The 19,963-nt window shown below is 51.2% G+C and overlaps 1 protein-coding gene and 1 long non-coding RNA gene across 7 annotated transcripts in view; one reads left to right on the top strand and one right to left on the bottom strand.

The window, feature by feature from the left end:
• Positions 1-19,623, bottom strand: part of FMNL2 (formin like 2) — a 124,535-nt gene extending 104,912 nt beyond the window's left edge. For all 6 annotated transcript variants that reach the window (XM_027733979.2, XM_027733983.2, XM_027733981.2 and 3 more), the window contains exon 1: positions 19,311-19,623. In XM_027733979.2, the coding sequence (XP_027589780.1) occupies positions 19,311-19,427 (117 nt within the window). In that variant the 5' untranslated portion in view covers positions 19,428-19,623. The remainder of the gene's footprint in view (positions 1-19,310) is intronic.
• On the top strand, positions 17,206-18,119 carry LOC113994669. Its single transcript, XR_003543174.2, has 3 exons — positions 17,206-17,267; positions 17,396-17,574; positions 17,917-18,119. It is a non-coding gene; the product is annotated as an uncharacterized LOC113994669 (long non-coding RNA).
• Positions 19,624-19,963: the final 340 nt, after the last annotated feature.

Raw genomic sequence — 19,963 nt, 5'->3', positions numbered from 1 at the left:
AGAGGCAGCCACAGCTTCTCTGCCCAACCTGGGCCAGGGCCTCCCCACCCTCCCAGCCAGGAATTCCTTCCCAATATCCCACCTAACCCTCCTCTTTCAGTCTGAATCCGAGAATAACAATGACTCTGTAACAATGGCAAAGAGAACCACAGAGCTTTTCAAAACCACTATTATTCAATCCATCCCCAGCCCCCCAAGGCCAGGACTGTGCAGGCACATCCAGATGGAATATTGGACAGGAAAACAAAACCTCCACAGGAAGGTTTCTGCGAGCTGGGGATGTGCAGGAGGTACAAATGCACCTCAGAACACAACCCCAGGCCACCACCCCAACTGAGCAGGGCTCAGGGGCTGGCACAGGTGATCAGGGTGGTAAAACCTTCCCAGATTTCCCATTTCCCTTTGTTAAGGAACACCAGCACAGGGATTTCCCCCCCCTGTGCTTAGGCCAAGCTGCTCAGGCAGCCTAATCCCCTCCTGGGGAAATATTGCAGCAGGTACCCCGAAAGCACTGGTTGTGGGAGAGTCGGTTCTGAGGACAAAACCTGAGTTTCAAAGTGGGCAGAGGGAGAGAAAAGAGCCCTGGCACCTCACAAACAGCACAGGGAGCCAGAGCCACGGAGTCTGAGGCTGGAAAAGGGCTTTTGTGCTCGAGAGCTGTTTGTTAACTCGCTGTCATGTGTGTCTCTCGGGCCTTTTCTTGCCCAAATAAACTCATTTATTAAGTCCACCCAAACCCGCCTGTGCAGGTCGGAGGGATGAAAACCCACCACCAGCTTGTTCAGCTCTTGTTCCACGGCACAAAAGGGCTGAGAGCGAGCCAGGATCTCCCTGGAGCTGGAGGAGGGTTTGGAGCACAGGAAGATTTAGAGAGGGCTCCAGGAACAGATGGGAAATAAAGCCTAATTAGGGGGCAATTTTTGTCCCCAAGTGGCTGAAGCACAGCAAAATACACCCCAGAGTGCAGGAACCCTGTAAACTCAGGTGCTCTTGGGGTGCCCATCCCTAACCCCCTGCCTGCCCTGAGATGTTGATCCATGTCGTGCTCCAGCTGAGGGGAATTACTTTGATTATTCCCTCTCTGTGCGGAAAATCTGAGCAGTAATTAAATTAATTTACTTTACAAGTTCCATTTTCCTGATTAGCACCTTCCACATCCACGAAAAGCACCTTTCAGCCAAGTCTCTCCCAGTGCTCCACATCTCTGCAAACGGGCCAGACCACATAAAGCTTCAATAAATAAATATAATTTAAAATACTGCCTTCTCTTTTCACTGCTTCTCATCCCTCTCCAACCCTGAGTTTTTCTTACTTTGCCATTAACCAGTTGAGTCCCATCTTCCCCAAGAACTGCTTCCATAAACAAGGCTGTGGTGCTGAATCCCTGCTGTAGAGCTGGGTTTAAGCAATGACTGCCAAAACCTATGATTTATTACATTTTATTACAATTTATTCCAGTGCAAAGTCGATAAACAGCTCTCAGTAAGGAGCATTTTGCACTGATAAGCCTAAATTTGGGGTTGCTGGCAAGAAGGCTTAAGGAATTGAAAAAATAAAATTAATAGAGTGTGTTTTACCCCATATTAAAAACATTTGCTGGAATTATTTTTGTAGGGACACCCACTCGATTGTGTTAATTATCCTCATTTACCATGTTCTCAACTCCTGCCATAATAAAAGTATTATTCAATCCACTCTGGATTAAATATGCTTATATTTATGCATCTATTCCTGCATCAGTCAAGGACAAAGGCCTGACTTAAAGACCTGCCTAGTCCTTAAAGGGTAGGTGAGACTCAAAAGTATCAGGGAAATGTGAGCACTGACAGAGCCTGGAAACATCCCAGATTTTAGGATTCCTAAGCTTTTCCAATCCTAAATCACTGACCAGAAAAAAATATCATTACTCCTTTTGACTGTCCTGTGTCATTAATGCTCCCTAAAGAAATTTAGGGAGATTCTTCCTAAATTCCAAGCAGGGAAATTAGGAAATCAGAAAACCGGGGAGATTTCCAAGCAGGGAAAAGCAGTGCCGGGAGTGTTTCTACTCGTTCCTGCACATTTGAATCTTCTGGAAATGCTGGAGAAGACAAGCCCTGCTCAGAACTAGCTGAAAAAACCCCACAAAGCTGTGTTTCTGTGCTGGTGATTCAGGCTCCTCCCCGTGCAGACTGTGCTGCTCTCCCAGGCAGCTGTTGGGTGCTCCAGCTCTCATCCCACTGCATCCATGGCTCCGGCTCAACTCCGAGGCAATAAAGAGCCCCGTTGGATTTTCCACAGCCCGGGATTTAACCCCAGCTGAGACAGACAGACGAGCAGCACGATTCATCCCAAACATCTGTGGGCCAGAGCTTCCCTACGTTAGGCTGGGTTTAACTTGGTTTCCAACCAGGTCTCTTGGCAAAAGGGAATGAGAGCCAGTCCCGGGAATGGCACAGGGGAGAGCAGCTTTCCCTGCTCATTCCTGTTCCCAGCTAATTCCCAACACACTGCCAGCCCACCCTGAAAATACAGGCTGAGGCTTTGCTGTAAATGGGGAAAATATATTGGATTTTGTGCCCGTTCGCCCAGATGCACTTGGAAGAAGCAAATCCCTTGGAGAGGGACTTTGGACAAGGGCATGGAGTGATAGAAGGGGGAATGGTCTGAAGCTGAAGGAGGGTTGATTTAGATGGGATACTGGGAAGGAATTCTTGGCAGGGAGGGTGGCGAGGCCCTGTCACAGGTTGCCCAGAGAAGCTGTGGCTGCCCCTGGATCCCTGGAAGTGTCCAAGGCCAGGCTGGAACAACCTGGGCTGGTGGAAGGTGTCCCTGCCCAGGGCAGGGGGTGGCACTGGATGATCCTTAATGTCCCTTCCCACTCAAACTACTCTTTAATTCAATGAATCAAGTCACAACTGTCCCTTCATTCCTGCCAGGAACGTGTGGTTGCTCCTTCCCATCCATGGAGCCAAGAGAGCTGGAGCTCTCCAGGTTCCTCCGAGACTCCACAGCTGATTGTGCTATAAATAACCCCACAGTGAATTACTGGAACAACTAAAACTTAATTGAGTAACCCAGGAAATTACTAGAAAATGATCCTCATTTTTATCCCTAAGCTACTTAAGGGACGGGCAAGTAAACCTGAGGAATATTGAACAGGGACAACCAGGGGATAATAAAAAACCTGGACTGATTTAAGCAGAGGAGGATTAAGTTATGGAAAAGTAGCTCTCCAGACAAAAGGAGGCAGCTACAGGATACAAAGCTGCTGAAGGAATCACAAAAGAGGGAGAGGAAAGGACCTCTGGAAGGCAGGTGGCCAAGGGAGGAGAATATACAGAATATACCCAAAAAAGGAGCATTTGCAGGATCCACACAGGGCTCACCAACCACCTTGGCTCCAATGGGACTGAGACTGCATGAATTCAACTCCTCAGTCTTCAGGTTCAGGTTTGAGCAAAGCCTGAAGGAAGAACAAAAGTCTGTGCTTCCCCGGCTCCCATTAATTCCCTGGATCAAGGAAACTCTCCCAGCTCCTTCCCCAGCCCTGGACCCCTTTTCCTGCATCACCTCCCAGAAAACAGATTGCAGAACTCTCCCCTAAATACCAACATTTAATATAAAGCCTTTTCATTTAATACCCATTCCAGGCATCTGTCCCTCATGAATCTTAACAACTTTGGTGGAATTCCAGCTCTAATATTCACGTGCTAAGACAAAAATAACACTCTGTTGAAAAGCTGGAAGTCAGTCTTTAAATTACACATTTCCAGGGTCAGAATCTCTTTGGTCTGGTGTGAAACACGACTGAGCTGGGGCAGTATAATTTCTGACCACCCCAAATGCCTCACGTGTTACTGTCAAACTACCCAAACCTACACAATTCCTGCATTTTTTAGCACTCCAGAGCTATATTTGAATGGGATCGTGCTTTGTTTCTCCCTGGATTTCAACTCCAGATGATTCAATTGCAGTTAGCAGAACATAAGGCTGCCTGTTCTCCATCTTTATTTGGAAAATAGCTGATCCATTAGCTGTCAATTAGCATAAATTCTCCTGTTGGAAGCACTGTCTCCATCACACTCCAGTCTCCAAACCCATTTCCTAAGAAGAAAGGGGATACAGGAACAAAGCTCTGCTTTTTCTGTTATTCAATTCATCTCATGCACAAATACTGGCAATGGAGTTTATTAAATCTCATTTGAGGTTTTCCTGCCTTCCTGGTGCACAAATGAACAGAAATGACCTGATGTTTGAAAGGGAATCTTTTGAGGATTCGAGGTATGGAACTGGATAACATCCTACCTTTGCCTGTGATGCTGCTGTAAGGAAAGGGAAGTTCTCACACAAAAGGATAAAGTGCATTTAATCACCACATTGACAGCCAAATCCAAGCTATTGCCCTGATTACAGCAAACTTGGTGCCATAGAATCATGGAATCACAGGTTTGGGAGGGAAGGGAACTTTAGGATCATCCAGTGCCACCCCCTGCCATGGGCAGGGACACCTTCCACCAGCCCAGGCTGCTCCAACCTGGCCTTGGACACTTCCAGGGATCCAGGGGCAGCCACAGCTTCAATGATGCAAAAATGAACAGAATTGACTTGATGTTTGAAAGGGAATCTTTTGAGGACTCGAGGTATGGAATTGGATAACATCCTACCTTTGCCCGTGATGTTGTAAGGAAAGGGAAGTTCTCACACAGAGGGATAAAGTGCATTTAATCACCACATTGGCAGCCAAACCCAAGTTATTGCCCTGATTACACCAAACTTGATGCCATAGAATTATGGAATCACAGGTTTGGGTGGGAAGGGAACTTAAGGATCTAAAGTAATTCCATGTAATTCCCTGCCTGCTCCCAGGGAAGCACAGGGAAGGCAGGGCCCAGCCTTGCCATGATCCACGAGCAGGAGGCAGAGCCAGTGCCAGGGGACGTGTCAGGCTGAAGCAGAGCTGCTGTATTTTCCTGTAAGATCACAATTCCCTGGCACACCAGCTGTAAAATAAAAGGCTGGGATTTTTTTATCGCCCTGCCCCCGAAACAACATCTGCTCCTACCTGTTCTCAGTTACAGTATCTGTTCAGAAAGCAAGGAAAACCTGTGCTGGGGGCTCATTCTTTGGATTGTTAGAACGTGATAGCCCTTAGAAAGGAAGCTCAGGGCAGCTGAACTCGGGCAGGGCAGTCTGAGCTCACCAGGTAAAGAGAATTTCTCATCATCTGGAAACTGGGCACGAGATTTTCAAAACTGCTTCTGACGTATCCCACGCTGGGGTGGGACATCATTCCAGGCCTGCACGCTGAGGAGAACTGCTGCTGACTCTCAGACTGGTTTTACATCAGGAAAGACACACCACGTAAAAACTTAAAATATGTTTTCCAGATGATTTAACTATTAAGTGAAAGAACAGTAAAAAACTCCATAGACCTTAAATCGTGTATGACTGAGTGAAATGGTTATTCCTGTAACACAAGCCCTGCTCAATATGGTGCTACCACAATCCAGGGGCTCTGGGAAATCTTTGGAAAAGATGTTGCCTGTTAAAAGGAAAGTTTTATATTTTCATGTAAGCTGAGGGTTTCAGCACTTAACAGAGAGAAGGGAGGAAAGAATCCAGTGTAAAACACTCCCAAAGAAGTCTAACCAGAGAGGTTTGTAAGTGCAGTTATTGTTTTATCTGAAGTAAAATAAAACCTTTTTGATCTACAGGAGCTCCTACATTGCATGGGAGCTGATTTTAACACCTGTACAGGCCTGTGGGTTACAATCCTGCACTGGGAAGAGTCCACAGTCATCCCTGGGGATGATGAATCCTGAGGGAACAGCAACGGCAGGCAAGCAGCCTAAACACAAGGGCCTTGTCTTTTCATATCTTGTTCAGCTGAAACACTTGGTGACATTTTCTAGAGATCCTAATGTGACATAGGAGTACAAAAAAAAGCATCAGAGTTGTGTAAAATTTCCAAACACACACGGTAGGAAGGCAATGTGCAAACACCACCAGGCTCTCCCGACGGAAACAGGGAGACAGTGCTCAGAAATCCCAGCTCTTGGATCAGCCACAGGCTGCTCCAGACAAAAATCAGGATGAAGAGTGTAAAAACAATCCCAACATGATAAAAAGGTGGCCTAACAGACCCCATGGCTTATCACAGGACAGGCATCCTCAGCTGACAGGCAAGTGCAGCAGTGAAGGCACCATTTCCTCAAATCCCAACATCCCCTGAAGAGGAATCACAGAATTCCAGGATGCCTTGGGTTGGAAGGGACATTAAAGCTCATCCAGTTCCAACTCTGACACCTTCCACTATCCCAGGTTGCTCTAACCTGGCCTTGGACACTCCCAGGGATGGGGCAACCTGTGCCGGGGCCTCCCCACCCTCACAGCAGGAATTTCTCCCCAATATCCCATCCCTTGTCCCTGGCATCCCTTCCCACAGCCACACCAGCCTCTTGTGCATCCCAGCACAGATCCCAGGAAGGGACAGTTGCTCCAGCAAGTCAGGGGCTGTTGTGGGACAGCAAACCCCACCTCTGGGGTTTTTTTCTTTGTTTTTTCCCCTTTTCCCTCAGCTTTCCCATTCTGATGGATTGTTGTCACACATTGTCCAACTGCTCCCCGCTGCTCAGACACACAAGATCCATCCCTCCCTCCCTCCCTCCACCACCAAGTGCACAAACACCATAGCTCAGCCTCCTACTAATGCCAAAAATGTTAAACCCTGCTCCCTAATGAAGTGTATTTGCTCCTGGCATGTTGATACTTCTCCAGCCACATTCCCTCCCACGAAGGCCGAAATGCCTCTGAGATAACCGAGGGGAGACGGAGCAGGCCGGGCTCCACTGTGCTTCCACAGCTGGATTGAAGTGCCCTGGGAATGTCCAGTCCCTGCCTGGATTGGAGTGTCCTGTTCATGTGCAATCCCTGCCTGCCATGGAGCCAGGAACGGGGCAGTGACAGGGGCACAAACACCAAATCCCACTCCTGGCTGAGCACAGCTCCTGAGAAGTCCCTGAGGGAAAAACCAGCACAGACATCTCCAGGGATGGAGTCTGGCCAGAAAAACCCATAAATCTACTGACCTGCTCCCTCCTAACCACTGCCTAAAGCCTTTATCATCACTACTGTTATCACAGTGCACTGCAAGAGCTGCTGCTTCCAGCTCCTGTCAGGAAAGGGAAAGTTTCGACACAAAAATTGCCGATCGAGGGAACAAGGAGAAAATTAAAACTAGAAAACTAAAAATCTCTGCTAATTTAAACAGGAGGAAACAGCCAGAATTCGGCACCTTGAGTAGCAGTAACTTGGACACAACCAAAATTAGGTCATTACTGAGCACTGGAGAGTCAGAGTAAGGAGCTTCCACAGAGGTGGAAGTGTCCATGGATGTGGGATCACCCAGCACAGGGTCAGCCAGGCTGGAAGCTCAGGGGGGCAAGAACAGCCCCATTCAAGGCCTCAGTCAGTGTTTTGGCTACAAAGCTTTGCTTATCACGGCTGTCTTTGGGAGAAAGGTCCTCACTGCAGAAAGTTGTGGTGCTCAGGGTCCATCAAAGCATCAAAACGCGACCGTCCCATGAGCCACCAGATATAACACACACCAGCACAGAGCTGTCCCACAAAGAAATTACTAAACACACCGTTTCTGAAGGCAGAATAAACCCCAACAGGAATTTTCCCAGTGTTAAAGAGGTGGTTCGCTCCCTTCTCACCTTTCCTGTGAAATGTTTTGGCACAGCAGCAGCTGGGAAAATGTACCCAAACAAGCCTGTAGGTTAAACCTGAAATATTACAACAGGTATTACTGTTGATGTTCCGATGTATCTACACATCCATATATTTATTTATGTGCTGTCTGGGTTGTTCTAACACAAGAGCTGTGCTTCACACTGGAAGTACAAGTAACACCCTGCTCTACACGGGTTATTGCACCTCGAGGATCACCGACCACTTCCTCCGAGCACCTACAACAATCCCAACAATTCTAACCATTTACTGAATGCCTCACAAGTGCATCTGGGCTGTTTTCACTCCACTTGCTGAACAGAAGGGATAATTCACCTTTAGCAAAGATTTGCCACCAGACAGAAAATAAACACGAGCAAAACCAAACAAACAATAGCTTTGAGCTTTCCAAGTAAAATTCCTTTTCCTTTTCAGTTGTGCAACCTTTTGTCTCTGAGCCAACCACGAATTCACTGCCAGAAAAGAATTTCATGCTTAATCAATTTTTGTTTGTAGGTATCTGAGTTCTTCCTTTTCCCTGCAAAACCAGCTCGGGACACACCGGATCTGCTTCATCCAAGGATGCAGGAGCACTATCAGCACCTGAAAACTGAGCTGGTTTTCCTGCCCTGCTCTGTGAAACAAGGAATTCATTTGCATCCCCCTCGCTGCTGCTAAACAGGGAAGGACTCAGCTCATGTAAACTCTTGCACAATTTATTTTATGTTCTAATCGAAGCACTTAAATCTGTCAAAATCCTTCCCTAGCACGGAGAAAGCCCACCTGCCTTCTGCTCCGAACAACAGCCTGGATTTGCAGGAATATGCACAGATTTATTCCTGGAAAACACCTCCTGCTCACATACCAAGAGATGGTCAACAAAGGGAGGGCTGGATGTTGTGGGAATGATACCAAAGCTTTGCCTCTCCCAGAGATGCCCCACGCTGGAGGAAAGGTCACCAGTCACATCCCTGAGCCTGTAAACCTGATCCGAAAGGTCACTTCACTTTAATCCGTGCAAAGGCTGAGACTCAGCTTCCTAAATTCCTCTTCTCCTACTCTTTTGCCACTTGATCCGAGTCAGCTGAACCTCTCCCTTCTCATGCACAAGGAAAACACTGTTGACCACCCCAGGTATTACAGGCTCTCACATAAAAGGACTTAAAACCCAAAATTTTAAAAGAAAAACACCTTCCTGCAGTGTTTTGTGCAAAACATTCATCTGCTCAGGCAAAAAATCATAGAGTCACAGAATCATGGAATTGTTTGGGTTGGAAGAGACCTTAAAGATCATCTTATTCCCTGGGGACAGGGACACCTTCCCTAGAGCAGGTTGCTCCAAGCCCATCCCACCCCTCTCCTTCCTCCACCGCACCACGAGGCTCGTAAAAAATTCATGGATAAAAAACGTAAAGCACAAAAGTTCTTGTTTTATTTACCAGAGAGAACAGCGTGCATTTGCCACGCTCAGATATTTCATTTACGTGATCAAGAGAACGGGATTTGTACCTGGAGCCGTGACAGGAGCAGAGCTGTGCTCACACACACGCACATCCCTGGGAAGACACGACAGCTCCCACACTATTTTAGGAAGCTGCAATTTTTAGACGAGACAGCTCACAATTCATTCCAGCCACCTGTAAACAGATGTTATCACCCAAGGATTAAACCCAAACACTTCCTGGCTCAATCCATGGTGCACTCTCATCATTATCACCGTGTCAAATTGACCCCTGGAGAGTCGATGGCCACCAAGCAACACTTACACCACGCGAGGAAAAAATCACCTGTGAGGCAAAGCTTTTTGGAGGGATGGCACATCCGAGCCCACAGTTCCCCAAGGTGTGACCACTCTCTGCCATCTGCTTTCCATCAGCTGCCCAGTAAAACTCCGTGTGCCCCGTTTCCAACCAACCCCATATTTCAACCTGCTGCCCCCGGGGGTGGAACGTAATTATTTAGATTTCCAGTTTCAGGCTTCTTATGTCTGAGAGAAGAGACAAATTCACCCAACGTGTGAGAGTGTACAGACGCACAGAGGCTTCCCCCCCACACACGTGAAACATCAAAGCTCTTATTTGACCAGGCTTTAAGTTAAATATTTGTGATGGTTAATTTATTTGACCGTCCGTGCTTGCAGGGCTCAGAGCTGGGCAGAAAGCCCTTTGAAGCACTCCCAAACACGCTAAATTATGGGAAATCTTTGGGAAAAGCTGCTGTACGAACTCAGCCAAGTCACCTCCATCACTCCCCAGACCTTTCCTTTCCCCTGCCTGCAGATCCAGCCCAGGTAGATCCGTGTCATTTGTGTGCCCTTTGGAAAGCAGGACAAGAGGGATCACAGAGGGACGTGCCAGAGTGTTAGAGGGACGAACAACCAGAGTTCCTGCACTGAACAATTTGCTTCTTCATTGTAATTACTGGCTTCTGAAAGACTTCAGCAACTTTGCCAACTTGTACAACCCTCTATTCTCTGCTTTTGGCCTCAACTGTACAGTCATTTTGCAGACAAACAAGTAACAGATGTACAATCTATAGTCGCCCCAAGTCCTTTTATAGTAAATGATTTCTGGCCAAATAATGTATATTTAAAAAAAAAAAAAAAAGGCAAACCACGAACGAACACAAATTCTTGTATTTTTTAAGGTATCTCCCACAACACCCCAACATACACTGAAAAACCTAAACTTTCTTCATATGCTTCTGGAATATTCTGTGTGGGAGGAACTTCTGCCCTCGACCAACACCCACGTAGGGGAGAGTGGCCAGAGGTGTCCACCAATTCTGGAGACACCAAGGGCAGCCCTGTGGGCTCCTACTGCCATCACCAACCACTTCTGCCCCTGGACCACAGGGATACAACTTCTGAGAGGGCAGGAGGCCATAGTTACAGAATCCCAGACTGGTTTGGGTGGGAAGGGACCTTAAAGCCCATCCAGTCCCACCCCTGCCATGGGCAGGGACACCTTCCACCAGCCCAGGTTGCTCCAAGCCCCGTCCAACCTGGCCTTGGACACTCCCAGGGATGCAGGGGCAGCCACAGCTTCTCTGGGAAATCCATTCCATCACCTCACCATCCTCACAGCCAAGAATCCCTTCCCAATATCCCATCTAACCCTGCCCTCCTCCAGCTCAAAGCCATTCCCCCTTGTCCCACCCCTCCATGGTTCACCCTGCTCCGTGCCAACGTGACGAGAGAAGTCACAACTTCCAGGAGTTTTCCTGTGGACCTTTCTGACCTGGGCTTTTCCCTGGGACCCAGAGCAGGCTGTCCCCAGAGCAGCCCAGCCCCTGGCAGGACCGTTCCCAGGGTGGCAGTGCCGAGGTGTCCCCACTTGCCTCTCCGACGCTGCCGTCGGGAAGCGCCGGGCACGTTTCCAGCTCATGATCCAGGACACTCCGTCGCTCTCAAGAGCAGCAGTGCAGAGTCCTGGAGGTCCTCACAGCGCCCAGCACTCATGAGAAGACCATTCATCTCCAACACAATGCCACCATTATGTTGCTTTATGAATATCCTCCCCAAATATATGTTTAACGCTGCGCAGTCACGGCACACAAACGCTTGGTTTGTTGAGAGATCCCCCACTAAATTGAAAACCAACACATGTTGAGTTTCTGCAGCATGTTATAGCACAGTATACACAAGTTATACATTCTCCAAGTCTTTAAGCAATGAAACACTTGTGAAAGGCACTATTTTAGGAAGAGACAAAGCCTGGGACAAATTAGTGCTTTTGTTTTCCAATATATCCATATATAACGTTGTGCATCTCGAGTTATTAAAGTTAAAAAGCAGAGGATCGTGGGCAAAACAATCAGTGCAAGTGAAACAACACTCAGTTAAAACAGGGGTGCAAATCATACCTGCAGATCATACAATCCTGGAATATCCTGGGTGGGAAGGGACCCACAGGGATCATCAGTCCAACCCCAGGTCCTGCACAGACACCCCAGTGATCCTCCCCTGTCCCTCAGAGCGTTGTCTAAACCCTCCTGGAGCTCTGGCAGCCTTGGGGCTGTGCCCACTGCCCTGGGGAGCCTGGTCAGTGCCCACCATCCTCTGGGGGAAGAACCTTTCCCTGAGATCCAGCCTAAACTGGAGCCCTTGGCAGGAGTAACTGGGAACACGGCATTTCCCAGTGACAGTTCTGTGTGGGCAAGAATTGTCCCTTCCACGGTCAACTGGTGTCAGGGTGTGAAGGCCAAGGGATGAAAATCTGCTTGTTTGACAACACTGATCCTTCAGAACTGCAATCAGCAGGACGTGATAAAAGGGAAATGACTCTTTTCAAGCCCCAGCAGCTGCAGGTGCTGTTACCTGACCAGCCTGAGCCCTTTGGCTCCATGATGCTGCAGCTCCTCACTGCTGGAGGCTCACACCAGAGACCTCCTTCTAACCCAATTATAAATCAAATGGAGGGAGTTGGTGTCGCTTATTTCCCACAGCAAATTCCCAAACGGGCTCTTCCAAACAGAAAACAAACAATAATTCAGCTCAGTTTGTCTCAAATGTGGCTGCTGCACGCTGCTGGCCATGGAAACCTTCCAGCAGCTGGATCAGCTGGTCCCACCACTGCCCGGGAGCACACTTCCAACTGGCCTGCTAATTCTAAGGTCCAACCTTCTGATTACCAAAGAAAAATCATATTTACATCTCCCAGCGGTAAGAAAACCCTGTGGAGCAGGGCACGTTCCACCCACAGCTCCATCCTCCTGCTGCCACCTCACCTTCCCAGGACACGGCACCCAAAGGGCACCAGGCAAACCAGCCACGTCCCTTCCGTGGCCTCCTGCACCGGGAAGTGTTTTGATCCTGATCATCCAGAGCTTAATTCAAACTCAAGAGGCAGCCCAGATGCTTAAAAATAAACTGGTGCTGAAGTGTTGCTGCATTAGCATGTTTTGCATAATTCATGTCCTCGTGCTGAGCAGAGCCCTTCGCTTCCCGCCCCACGAGGTCACGGTGGCAGCGCGGGCACCTCCACGTGCAGCTCCACAGCCTGCTCCGGGCACAGAATGGTCGGGGTTGCCTGGAGATCCCCTGGATCCCTGAGGTGTCCAAGGTCAGGTTGGACAGGGCTTGGACCAACCTGGGCTGGTGGAGGGGTAGAATGAGATGATCCTCAGTGTCCCTTCCAAACCAAACCAGCCTGGGATTCTAGGAAATCCATCCATGGGGTTTACCACTGTAAAACCTGAGTCCCAAGGGCATTCCCTGCTCTGTTCCGGTTCTAAATGTACAGCTGGAACATGGGAACCCTTCTTCCATGAGCAGGTCATGGAGCTCTGAGTGATGGCCCTAAACATGGGATCAGAATCAGTCCCTCTGGAGAGTGACTCTGGACAAGGGATGAAGGGACAGGACAGAGGGAACGGCTTCCTACTGCCAGAGGGCAGGGAGAGATGGGATATTGGGAAGGAATTCCTGGCTGGGAGGGTGGGGAGGCCCTGGTCCAGGTTGCCCAGAGAAGCTGTGGCTGCCCCTGGATCCCTGGAAGTGTCCAAGGCCAGGCTGGAGCAACCTGGGCTAGTGGAAGGTGTCCCTGCCCGTGGCAGGGGGTTGGAATGAGATGGGCTTTGAGTTCCCTTCCAAACCATTCCATGACCAGTGTAAGTGGCACCAAACTCCCCTGATGGACGTCACCAACTCCTGACAACAATCAGTGCAGCAGAACCTGCAGCAAAACCAAAGAGGTTTTACCTTCCCTGTGCTACAAATCCACACTGGGCACCAATGCCAACGTAGGATCATCCCACCTGGACACTGGTGCCACTGGAGCTCAAATCTGCCCCGGGAGACCCTTCCTTGGCCACCTCCTCACACCCACTGAGGGAGCTGCTGCCCAGAGCAAGCATCACACTGACCAGGGGCTGGGGAAAAGCAAAAGCAAAACTGCAATCAATCCCAGGGATTTTCCACTCCTGACCAGAACAGTGGGCACCATTCATCCTCACTTCCCAGTCACTGAGCTGGGAGCACAGCAACAGCCTGGAAAATGAACAGAAATGCTGAAAGCTCGAAACTAAAAACGTATTTGGGGGGAAAGGTTTGGCTCTCAGTAACCTCCCAACAAGAGATCAGAAAGGAAAATGTCAGAGCTTGGTTTCACTTTAGGAGGGATTCCAAGGCAGAAATAATGAGGCAAATAAACCCAGTTCCTCCTGCAGGGTCACTCACTCCCCTGGCTATGAAGTGCCAGACCAAGGTGACAGATTTAAACCACCTTTTCCAACAGACTGGGAAGAGAAATTCTTTTATTCAGCAGGTGCTGACCTCAAAATGAGAACAAGTTCAAACCCTGCTAAAAACAGGGGCGGTGCTGATCTCAGATGAAGCACCAGATCAGTCCCTCTGGCAGCTTTAAGGAGCTCCCAAAATTCCAACAGGGAAAAAACACTCCCCTTCTCTTAAGCAGCCCCATAAGCACAGGTTGATAATTACCCTGCACACCTTCAGAGGGATGTTTTATTTTAAAAGGGACTTGGAGTCTTTAAAAAGTTCCCTAAATAATTTATAATCTTTGTGGAATGATGCCAAAAAATATAATAAAAATAACAAGAAGTCCTTTCAAAACAAATCAAAACGACAAATCAAACATTTCAGTTTGGGTTTGTTTCTGCTGAGTTTTGCTATTTGAGGGGGAGACGTTCTTGTGGATTTTAACACCTTTTCATGCAGATTTTGTTTTTAAATTAAAGACTACAGGCTGACTCCAGTCACTCCAAGTCATTCAGTCACCAACTGAAAACTACCCAACAGCTACTGTTTTACTTCAGACCATCTTGTAAACTCTGAATTTCATTTTGCACCTCTCAAATTCTTTCCCAACATCACCAACATCCCGCGGCACAGAAGAAGAGAACATTTCACACCTCAGGGCCAAGTTTTGCGTGACCTTGCTTGTGAAGACAAAATAAAAATAATAAAAACCCCTTTTATCTTGCACACAAGGTTAAGGGAGTCGATAAAGATGTTTGATAAAGGTTCAGTGCACTGGTGGTGCAGGTTCAGGGTAAAGGCAGGGGGGGTTCCACCTCAATAAGTTGTTTGAGCTGTTGTTGTTCACCTCAGACCTCGCGTTCCAGACACTCAAATTAAAAATTAGTTTAATAAAAATAATTCTCCTGTGATGTCTGGGTGGAAAAACTCACAAATGCCACCTCCTGGCTGCCGCAGCAGCTGGGCACAAGTGTCACCACCCAGTGCTCCCTCCCTCTGAAATACATGTATTTAACAGTGGGATTTATTGGACTGTTTCCTCATTAAAAGCTGTCAATGCCCAAATCATTGCAATGAGACCTTAAGGAAGAGCCCAGTGGCTCTGTCAGAGCTGGGGCCTGAACAAGGAAACCCAACAGGGCTGAATTTTAGAAATCTCCTTTTCCTGAAGATTCCTAAACGTAGTTCAGTGTCTCTCAGTTTCCACAGTATTGCCTTCAAATTCCACCAAACCAACACAAATCACACCTGATATGGGAGTCTCAGGTATTTCAGGATCTCCACTGAAATCCATCCCAAGTTCTGCTAAATTTAGGAATCACAACAAGGAATCCAGTGCCCCACCAGCTCCACCAAAGGAAGGGAACTCATCCTACCCCACAGACATCCCCTGCAGCCACGTCCTGCTCTGTAATGATTTGCAGACCCTAAACCATCTATATTATAAAACAAAGCCTAATATACTTGATGGACCAGGAAGGGGAATGGAAAACAGCTGGGAAACATTAGAGTTTTCACACTGAGCCTTCGAATTCTTCAGCAGGAGACACTCAAACTGCCCTCACCGGTGCGGAAAACGATGCTGGGACAAAATCCACCGTGAGAAGGGAAATTCTAGTGGAAGGAGGAAGTTCTTATGGGCAAAGCCTTGAGTGTCCCGAGCAGAACCAGAGTGGCTGCCCTGCCCTCACGTTACACTGAGGATGGCAAACACCTCCCCTCAGCCTTCAGCCCCGTCCCTCCAGCCCACAGCAGCGGGCACAGAAGCCTCCTTTGTACATGAAATCCCACTTGGAGGGGGTAAGAGGATATTTCCTGTTAACCTCACCGCAGATTTGTAATCCAGCAGTCAAATTATGTCAATCACAGCTCATTAGGCACCGATTTCCCCTGCCAACTCCGGCCTGGCTGCCTCCTCCAAACCACGTGGCGTTTGCAAACGTGCAACCCCGTTATGGGATCAGGGAGAGACCACCCTGCTGCAGGAGCTGGGAGCCTGGAATTCACCCCCACGGATCCCAGCTTCCCACAGGGAACAGTGGTGCCATCATGTCTAGGGATGCTCCTGGCACACTTGGTTTGCTGAGCGATGGTTTTCTCGGCAGCAAAGCAGGGTTGGACACTAGAATCCAGGGTTTATGCCCCACGTGTCCGTAGGATAAAGCCAGGAAAACATCCCACAAGGCTGAGGAGGAAAAGGGAGCATCTTGGGGAAGGCAGGTCCCTGCAGGCACATGCCAGTGCTGGAAAGCTCAGAGTCAGCTCTGGGATCCAGATCCCAGTTTATCCATCAGCCCTCACGGGAACATCGGGACACGTGGTGGCAATGACACACTCCGGGGTAAACCTGAGACTGAGGGAATTATTTCACAAGAAAGGGGGACAATTCACATCAGCAGCTTACAGACAGAAAGCTGGATCTCTCTTGGGTTATCCTTCACGTTTCCCTCCTCCAAGTACATCCCATCAAACACAACACACACCCCTGGGCCTCACACTGGAGACTCAAGGCAGTACACAAGCCATGGAAGCACATTTACCACAGCAGTGCCAAAAACAGCACCAGGAGACCCAGATCCACAGGAAACCCCTCTCGTGTTATTTGTCCAGCAGGCCAAGAGGTGTGGCACAGCCAGGCCTGGCACCACCGTCCCTCACACAGGCTCAGCACACCCTCGGGAACGCCGTGGGAGCACAGGGAGATTTGAGAGCTTCACCCAAAAAGTGTGACCTGGGGCACTGCCCATCACCTCCTGCAGTGGATACACCTCAAAGAGCGAGGCTACCCAGAGGTGACTCTGCATGTTTGAGGTGACAAACCACCTCACCAGAGCCCTTCCTCAAGACCAGCTCCTCTAACAACGCACGCTGGCACGCTCATCCATCACCTCCAGGCACATCATCCCCTGGCTGCAGGGACCACAGAGATCCTGGAGAAGCTCAGGAGAGCATGTTCAAAGTGGGGAAAATAAAAGTTGCTATCACAGCATTCGTGGCCATGGACATGTTTTGGAGGGTGATGGCTCATTGTCCTGCATGAGGGGGGGAAGAATAAAACTTCCAAACACACTTGTGAGGCTGCACAGGAGGAACCTTTCCTGCACAACCCTGGCACACAGAACTGGAAACAAACCCCTCAGCACGATGACTCCAGACCTGCACGAGCCACTCAGCTGAGCCTCGTGTTCATCAACGTCACAATCAGTCCTGGAAATTTCGTTAGTGACACGAGAATTGCCACTGTCAGCAAAGCCCTCCAGGACCTCACCAGGGCTCCCCAGTGTGCCAGCAACGCCGGTGCCAGGCTAATTTCTTAAGACAGCCTGTAAAGAAGGTGAGATTTAGTCCTATAACCCTCAGCTTCTTCTTCATACTCACATCCCCTGACTAATCCACCATCCCCACAGAAAATATCCCTCGTCCTTTCTCCCCTCACCATTCCTTTCTCATCAATCCTTGCAGCCCTCCTGCCTGCCCCGCTCTGGGGTTTGACTGGTGGCACAGCCATCCTTCCCTCAGAGCCACAGAGAAAGCAAAACAGTAACAGCCGGAGAGTTTATTCCTTCAGGAACTGCTCAGAGATTTCCTGGAAGCTGCAACACCACCAGCCATCCCTGGCTGGCTTCCAGGATGGGATGAAGGTGATTTTTGGAGCCCCACCTTGCAGCTTCTCCCAGTGGGAGAAGGAATCAATGGGAGCAAACCATCCAACACCCCATTTGTACAGACTGTGCCTCTGCATGGCCTCTCCCTCCAGCAAGGCTATAGCACTCACCCTCTGAGCCTTTATTTAAGTCCATCTTTAGAACCAGAGGCCATCTCCTCCTTTCAAGTACCTCAGGAAATCACAGGCACGGCCCTGTTATCTCCCATATTTACATTACACATCTCTAACGCTCTCCCAGACGATGTCTCTGCCTCTGACTGATCTAATCAATCAGTCCCAACTCGAACCCACCAATTTTCTCCCCCGGACCATGCAGGCAAACCAAGCCAGACACTCTTGCGGCAGGTTAGGATGAATCCAGACCCGATTCTGAGCCCTGTGCTGCCTGCAGGAGCATCTCCCATCCGCAGAACCACCACGGCTTTCCCGACAAGAGCAACACGACATCAAGGTTTTTCCACTGTGCCTAATAATCGTAACATCTCACTCGCCATTTGGCTCGTCAGTGGGGGTTCCTGACTGAATAGGCTTATTCTTTTCTTAGACATGATAATCTAATTGGGTCTAACCAGAAATAATCCCCAGCGCACACCAGTCCGCGAATCCTCGCCCAGCGCCGGGAGCGTTTCGCGGACCGGGGGGGCTGCCCCGGGATGTGCGACGGGAATTACTCCGGCAGCAGCTCTCCCGGCCGGGCTTCCCCTGGCATTGCAGGGAGCGCGGGGCATGGCACGCACATGGGGCCGCTCGCCCTCCTCCCCCGGCTCTGCTCCGCACGGAAACGGGGCTCCGAGCAGGGAGGGCATGGCAGAGGGAGACGGGTCGCCACAACCGAGTCGCGATACCCGGGGTCGCGATACCCGGGTCGCGCTGCTCGGGCGCCTGAGAGCGAGCGGCAGGTTTGCGCGATGCGGCGCCCGGGGAGCGCCCAGGGGAGCGCCCAGGGTTGCACAGCCCTGCTGATCCCAAACACCCAGCCCGTCCCGCTGATCCCAAACACCCAGCCCGTCCCGCTGACCCCAAACACCCAGCCCGTCCCGCTGATCCCAAAAGCCCAGCCCGTCCCGCTGACACGAACCCCCAGCCCAGCACCGGCCCCGGTGCCCCGCGTACACCGGAGGGGCAGCGCCGGGGTGTCCCCAGGGGGAAACGGGACCGAGGTGTCCCCAGGGGGGACAGGACCGGGGTGTCCCCGTTGGTGGGGGGACAGGAGCGAGAGGTACCCTCGAGGGAGCAGGACAGGGGTGTCCCCGGGGAGGATGGAGGGGGGTGGGGGGACAGGACCGAGGTGTCTCCGGGGGGCAGGACAGGGGGCTCCCCGGGAGGGGGAGGGCAGGACGGCGGCGTCCTCGAGGGGTCACAGGACCGGGGTGTCCCCGGGTGGGGGAACAGGACCGGGGTGTCCCGGGGGGCTCCGCCGGGCCGGGCCGATCCCTGCCCGCAGCTCCAGCCCCGCCGGGGCCGCCCCCGCCCGCGGGCTGCGCTCCGCCGGCGCCGGGCGAACCGGCCGGGGCTCCGCCTGGGCTCGGCCAGGGGCGGCTCTCGGGGGGCTCCCGAGACAAAGAGCCGCGGCCCCGTCCCGCGGGCGGGGGGCCGAGCCCACCCCACCTGTGCCCGGCCGCCGCTCCCGCTCCAACTTTTCGGCGCTGCCTCCCCCCCCCCCGCCCCGCTCCGCGCCGCCCGCAGACAATGGGGCCGGCGCCGGCTCACCAGGACCACGGCGAAGCGCTCCTCCAGCTCGCCGGGCTCGGGCATGGGCAGCTTGAGGGGCACGGGGTGCGCCCGCAGCTCGGTGTGCTGCGCGTCCACGCTGCCCGCGTTGCCCATGGCGGCCCCTCGGCGCTGCCCCGCGGGCTCCGCGCTCGGGGCTCCCTCTTCTCTTCTCTTCTCTCTCTCTCTCTTCTCTCTTCTCTTCTCTCTCTCTCTACCACCGCCGGCGCTTCGCGGCGCCGCCGCCCGTCATGGCTCGCCGCCCTCGCCCTCCTCCCCCCGGGGCGGGCTCGCTCCGGCTCCGGCTCCGGCTGCGGCTGCGACTCCTGCTCCGGCTCCAGCCCAGGCTGCGGCTCCCCCGCATGCCGCCCGCACAAAGCCCCGCTCCGCCCCCGGCCCGCGGCGCCATGGGACTCGTAGTCCCGCCGCCCGCCGGGGGAGGGACGCGGGGAAGGAGTGGGAAAGGGATAGGGAAGGGGTGGGAAGGGGATGGGGAAGGGTGGGCAGCGGTGGGGGCGACCCCGCCGCCTCCATTTTGGCCGAGCGGCCGCGCTGGGCAGGGATGGGGGGGCAGGACGCGGGGAATGGCTTCGTGCGGCCAAGGCCCCCCCTGCCTTGGGGATTAGGAAGGAATTCCTGGCTGGGAGAGTGGG

The sequence above is a fragment of the Pipra filicauda genome, unplaced genomic scaffold (genome assembly GCF_003945595.2).
Source record: "Pipra filicauda isolate LSUMZ 115617 unplaced genomic scaffold, ASM394559v2 scaffold196_size3971931_pilon, whole genome shotgun sequence".
Classification (NCBI taxonomy): Eukaryota; Metazoa; Chordata; class Aves; order Passeriformes; family Pipridae; genus Pipra; species Pipra filicauda.
Note: the sequence above shows the minus strand (reverse complement) of the source record. Positions and strands in the feature narration are given on the sequence as shown.